The 6,678-nt window shown below is 39.0% G+C and overlaps 1 protein-coding gene across 4 annotated transcripts in view; it reads left to right on the top strand.

The window, feature by feature from the left end:
- VIT (vitrin) overlaps window positions 1-6,678 on the top strand; it is a 105,482-nt gene that overhangs the window by 29,044 nt on the left and 69,760 nt on the right. For all 4 annotated transcript variants that reach the window (XM_012653837.1, XM_012653836.1, XM_012653835.1 and 1 more), the window contains exon 3: window positions 4,886-4,951. In XM_012653837.1, the coding sequence (XP_012509291.1) occupies window positions 4,886-4,951 (66 nt within the window). The remainder of the gene's footprint in view (window positions 1-4,885; window positions 4,952-6,678) is intronic.

The raw sequence follows: 6,678 nt of genomic DNA, 5'->3' as shown, positions 1-6,678 counted from the left end.
GCTTCTGCCTCCCAGTGTGCTAGGATTACAGACGTGAGCCACCGCACCCAGCCCCTAGGGGTGTATTTTCTACCTTAAAGAATACAAATGTTTTTAAGGCTCTTGAAATGCATTGCCATGTTGCTTTCCAGAATGGCTCTATCTGCTTAGACTTCACCAACAGTGTATAGGAATGCCCTCATCCCAAATCCCTGTCAGGATTAAGTATAATTTGGTGTTATATATTTACTGACATGATATGGGAAAACATCCCCGCATTTTGCTTTAGCTTGTATTTTTATCATTAATAAGATTGAATATTGTTTCAAGCTTATTCATTTATATTTTCCCTATAAATTATCAGTATAATCAATGTTTCTAATTGGATTTAAACACAATTATACCTCAGATATCTTAACTGATTGATTACGCTAGAAAGAAAGAGAGAATGAAGTGGGGGAAAATTTTTATTTGAAAAAATAATTTTACCATTTAATTTACTTTGAAATTTCAAGCGCTACTAAGCAAAGAACTTTTTGTTACTCAAAACTGGAACATTGGATTTTAGAAGATTGAGACACATTGCTGCAGCGTTGGTAAATCATGATTGCCCTGGAATTTTGGATTCTAGACTTAATTTCCTCAAGTTTTCTAGACATTCATGGCCTCAGTAGCCAGATAATTAACTACTTTCACAAAAGGGACTGGCTTTCAGACCTGTCTGCTGCTTTGCACTTTGAAGTGAACATCAGACACCCATCTCGGTGCTCTGCAAGGCCTCCTAGGAAAATGAACACAAGACTGATTTTGCTCTCACCCAATTCAACACGCAATTCACTGTTTCCAATGTAGCAAGAGCGGTCTTGCTGGTGAGGAATGAAGACTTGCTCCAGGGCACAAGCACATTTGTGGACCTTCCTGACAAGCCCTCCCTTCAGGAGTGGTTTCTGGGCAGCTTTAATTAACAAGCACAGAAGCTGAGGGGAGAACCTGTGTGTACCATTGAAGATACTGGCTTTATTAGCCACTGCTGTTAGCTGAACCCAGCTATGCGTGTTTTCAGCCTGGAAGATCTGGGGCAACCAAAAGCAAGTGATGGGGTGGTCTCACTGAAATATTTATAGTCCTAATGATACCAGGATTTATAAACCACTTGCCGCAGGCACAGAGGAGGCCAAGAAGAACAGTATTTGGTTTTTAACAAGAATTGATATCTAAATTTATTATTTCACTTACTCTCTCTACTTCACTTGCTTAATTTTTTTCTATGTATTTAGTACTTATTTTTTAAAAATATTCTAGGTTTATAGATATTTATTTTTGCACATAAAATGAAAATGTGGTCTTTGTACAGAATTAAGTGACAAGAGACTACTATAAAAATTAGACCTCCAGGATACTCAGACCCACCCAAACCCCAGAAGTAAATAACACCTAAAAAATGTCTGCCTTCATTCTACTTGGCCAGACTTTTGGTTCTCATTCAGTTCTCTTTGATGTTTCTGTTCTTGTAGGACATGGTATGTCAACTGCCCAGGCCTCAACTAATGCTAACATTCAAAATGGGGGATGATTCAATGGCCACATCATTGGCACACATTAGCCAGTGTCTCGGTCCTTTCAGGCTTCTATAAAAAAACTGCTATGGGTGGGGTGGCTTGTAAAAAACAGAAATTATCCATAACTCAAAGTTATGGATACTGAGAAGTCCGATATCAAGGTGCTGGTAGGTTCAGAGTCTGGTGAGGACCCGCTTCTGGGTTCATCAATAGCCGTCTTTTCGCTGTGTCCTCACATGACAGAAGGGACAAGCTAGTTTTCTGGGGTCCCTTTTATAAGGGCACTAATTCCATTCAAAAGGACTTACCCTTAGTGACTAATCACCTCCTAAGGCTTCACCTTCTAATACCATCCTATTGGGGGTTAGGATTTCAACATATGAATTTTGGGGGCACACATTGTCTTTAGCAGCTAGATAATCATAAGTAAAAAGTTTTCTTAAACGTTTGGTGGCATTACCACTTTTCCCTTTAAAAATTGTTACCAATTCAAGAATTCCTAAGTCCCTTTTTACCTAAATGGAGCATCTGTGTTTGGTTAAAAATGAACACACAAACTGGGAGGTAAAATGACTATTTTGATTGCTCTGTTTCCCCGTGCTCACCTCCAGAGCCCCAACTCCATCCAGAAAGCGGGTTTCTCAGAAGCACTTTTCTAAAATAGAAGTAAGTTAAAGCAGTGCCACCGTTGGGTGTGCGAGGTAGAAAAATGCCTGGAGAAAAAGAAAGAAGAATAGAGAACTGACTAGCATTTTGAAAGGAAAAATATTGCTTTTCTATCTGCAGTATAGAGATGTGAGCATTTTCATACACTGTAATAAAAAAATTACCATCAGGAATTTTCATAATATGTATCAAAATTTTAAGTGGGCATGAATTTCAGACAAGAAATTCTAATTGGAAATTTAAGGAAATAATAATGGATCTGTTCAAAGATTACACTATTTATATTAAATGGAGGATTGGCTAAATTACCATACATCCACATAGTACAATACTTTGTGAGAAGTTAAAAGTTACTGTGGGAACAACACTTAATGACAAGAAAAAAATGTTGGTATATATCCTTAAAGAGAAATAAGTTATAAAATGTTGTAAACAGTATGAGCATGATCAAATGTTTGTTTCAGAGTACCCCTATAACTGTGGGAAAAGATGGGAAAATATCATGCTTTTCTGTTCATCCATATTTTCTGTACTCTTATTTTTTTTTCATTTTTCTACAAAGAATATGTATTATTTGTACAATGAGAGGAAAAACAGTCAACATTATTATTTTTTAAACACAAGGCTCAATTTCTTCTTAGGTGCTTGAAAAAGAACTGGTAATGTGACTTTAAGTTAAAAAGGGTAAAGAGTTCTCCCTTCACCTGCCTATATGTTAATAATTCCTGAGGGAGAGCAGTGTCCAAAGGCTGTTGGAGGTTCTGCTCCTGTTTCTAAGGAGGAAGCTCAACTTCCTGCAGGCGGCCTCGGTGGGGCCCAGAACCGGGGCCTCTAGACTGGACCACCAGGGGGCACTCGCGCCCCCCCCACAACAGACCTTGTGATGTGCCTCTCCCTCTTCTCCCCAGGCCCCTTTCTCCTTGGCTTCCTTTTCCTGATCCCTTCCATTCAGCCTTCCCTCAAGCACACTCACATGTGAACACACGTACATGTGCGCACACATACGCGCGCGCGCGCACACACATACACACACACACACACACACACACGCGCGCGCGCACACACACACATGCGCAGTTCTCTGGCTGTATGGAAACTGGCCATTCGGAAACCCGCCGTGGGACAGAGGAAGGAGCGTAGGAAGGGCCTGAGTGCCCATCCTACGCCTGTCATTTATTCCTGGGCCCAGGCAAATGGGCAGACTTCTCTAGGCCCACACTCCCTCCTTTGGAAAGTGTGGATTGTAGGCTTAGTGTAGTGAAATTTAAAGACAGAAAAACAAAGGACAAGTATCCAGGAGGTGTTTTTGAAAGGACCTTTCAGCAGAGGCTAAGGAAGTATGCGAGCTGTACATCTCATCCCCCCAATCTGAATGCACTCACCCACCACATAAGGAGATTCGGTCAACGACAGAGCGGTGGTCCCACAAGATTATAATGGAGCTGAACGATTCCTATTGCCTAACGACATCGGAGCCATCCTAATGTCATAGAGCAATGCATTACTCCTGCGTTTGCGGTGACGCTGGTGTAAACGAACCTACTGCACCGCCAGTCATATAAAAGTATAGCACATATGATTATGTACAGTTCACAGTGCTGGATAATGATCATGATAATACATGACTGTGTTACTGGTTTATGTCTATTATACTATTAATAATTTCCATCATTATTTTAGAGTGTATTCCTTCTACTTATAAAAAAAAAAAGTTAAGCATAAAACAGCCTCAGGTAAATCCTTCAGGAGGTGTTCCAGAAGGAGGCATTGTTAACACAGATGACAGCTCCATGCCTGTTACTGCCCCTGAAGGCCTTCCAGTGGGACACCATGTGGAGGTGGAAGACAGTGACACTGATGATCCTGACCCCATGTGGGCCTAGGCTAATGCGCATCTTTGTGTCTTAGTTTTTAACAAAAAACTCTAAAGTGTAAACAATAATAAAAAAGTTTTAAAATAGAAAAAAGCTCATAGAATGATATAAAGAAAGAAAATGTTTTTGGACAGCTGTACAATGTGTTTGTGACTTAAGCTAAGTGTTACTACAAAAGAGTGAAAAAGTTTTAAAAAAATTAATGTTTACAAAGTGAAAAGATACAGTAAGCTAAGGTTAATTTATTATTAAAGGAAAAATATTTTTTATAAATTTAGTGTAGCCTAAGTGTACAGAGTTTATAAAGTCTACAGTAGTGCACAGAAATGTCCTGGGCCTTCGCATTCACTCGCCACGCTCTCACTGACTCACCCGGAGCAACTTCCAGTCCTGCAGGCTCCAGGCTGCAAAATGCAGGTTTACCATTTTTTAAATCTTTTATACTGTACCCTTTTTATGTTTATATATGTTTAGATACATGAATATTTACCATTGTGTTAAAATTGCCTACGGTGTTCAGGACAATAACATGCTGTACAGGCTTGTAGCCTAGATGTGTAGCAGGCTATACCATCTAAGTTTGTGTAAGTATATGCTCTGTGATGTTCACACAATGAAATCACCTAGCAACGTGTTTTTCAAAACATATCCCTGTTGTTAATCAATACACGATTGTATAAGGAAAAATTAGTCCCATCAATAAGAATCCTTTGTGTATGATCAAAGCAAATGTAAGGGTCAGAACAGAGAAAACATTCAGGTAAAATAATATTGATTATATTTTTTGTGTATATTTTCTTCATATAGTTTTGCTGGTGACTGGAATACATTCAAATAAAGAAATGACAAAGAAGATTAAAAGGCTCAAGTTCAGTAAGTAAAATTACAATTCCTCGCTGGTAGAAGGCTTGTTTTTCCCTCTCCCATGGAAGGTTGTTACACTTATTTTAGGTAATATGGCAGGTGGCTTTTTGTTTTGCTTTGTTTTGTTTGTCTCTATCTCAATTACTTTCCACTCAGACTAATTAATAATGAGTCTCATCACCTACCACATTCCAAGAAGTATTTGAGATAGGAGTCCTGATTTTAAGGTAAAAGGAATGTGGTTCCACTGCACTAGAAAAATTCAAAGTACTCATACAAAGACCAGGCAACACTATGTCTCTATGGCCAAGCTGAACAGGTATTTCCCTGCCGTTGACACACTGTCTCAATTCCCCATGCCAGAAAATTTAGTCTGGCTAATGCAAAGGTGCAGCAAACTTGCCCATCTCCTGGCATGCTCTGGAATCAGAAGGTAAGTCTTACAGAGGAGCACATGAGATTTCACACCCAATCAAAGGAAAGAGAAAAAATAATTTTCACTTTTGGGTGGTATACTGGTTAAGATTAAATGACAGAAAATTCAAAATAATAGTCATTTACATAAAACTGAAGCTTCTTTCTCTCTCCTGTAAACATAGTCAGTTTAGGCTTTTATGGAAACTTCACAGACTTCAGGGACACGGACTTCTGTCTTATAATTCTGCCACTCTCAATGTGGCTCCCTACTCATTGTTCCCAATGGCTGCCCCAGCTCCATCCATCATATCTACATTCCAGTCAGGAGGAAGGCATGTACTAGCTCCCTTTAAAGATACATCCAGAAAGTTGAATATACCGCTTCTACTTAAATACCATTCGCCATTGTTAAGGTGGGGTGGAAAATGTCTTGAGTTCAAACATCCACATGCCTTGTCAAAAGTAAGGGATCCTATTACTGGGAAAGAAGGGAGAAATGGATATTGGGAAATAACTAGCAGGACAAGACATAGATGGAAAATCTACTACTTAAATGTTGTGAGCACATGGGGGTATCTGGATCCAAATTTATAGGCTTGATAGAAGCTTGAGTTAAGGTGTGTTTATCAAGAATCATAAAAGAAAGGCTTTGGATACAGTCAATGTTCTGTGCTCTCCACAACTGCAAATTTCTTTATAGGCATTAAATTTAGGTGCAGCAATATTAATCATTTGAAATAAAAGAAATAGATTTGCTTCATATAACCACTGTTTTTCCTTCTGCTCCTTTAAACCATCCATGTGAGATTTCCTGTTGAAATGAGGCCAAAAGGGCAACCATCCACAGCCTCCTAGGCTGAAATACTAAAAAGGAATCCGTTGTTTATTTATTTCTGTCAGAACCAAGAGCCAAGAGAACCAGCCCTGGGGCAGATGTGTGTTCAAAACAATGATTGGGTTAATATGGAGACCAATGCACACCCAAGTATGAATTCCTTTGGGCTGTTTCCAGTATCTTCATTAACTCATATACAAAAATCATGAAAGGTTCCATAATTACCATGACAACAGTTTGCAGTGACTATGAAAGTCTGTGCTAAATGACCCAAGGGCAAACCTCTTTGAGAGATCTCAGATGGATTGAATTTCTGATATGCTAAATTTCTAGCCTTATTCTTAAAATCTCCCTAGTGATGCAGCACATTTGAGTCAATAAATGCATGAGGTCTTTTCACTAATTAGAAACTCTGGCACAATCATTAAATAAGGGAAAAAAAGATACTATGAAGGTAATTGGATATTCCCAAACCATGGAGATA

The sequence above is a fragment of the Propithecus coquereli genome, unplaced genomic scaffold (assembly GCF_000956105.1).
Source record: "Propithecus coquereli isolate 6110/MARCELLA unplaced genomic scaffold, Pcoq_1.0 Scaffold43, whole genome shotgun sequence".
NCBI lineage: Eukaryota > Metazoa > Chordata > Mammalia > Primates > Indriidae > Propithecus > Propithecus coquereli.
This window is presented reverse-complemented; position numbering and strand designations above follow the sequence as displayed.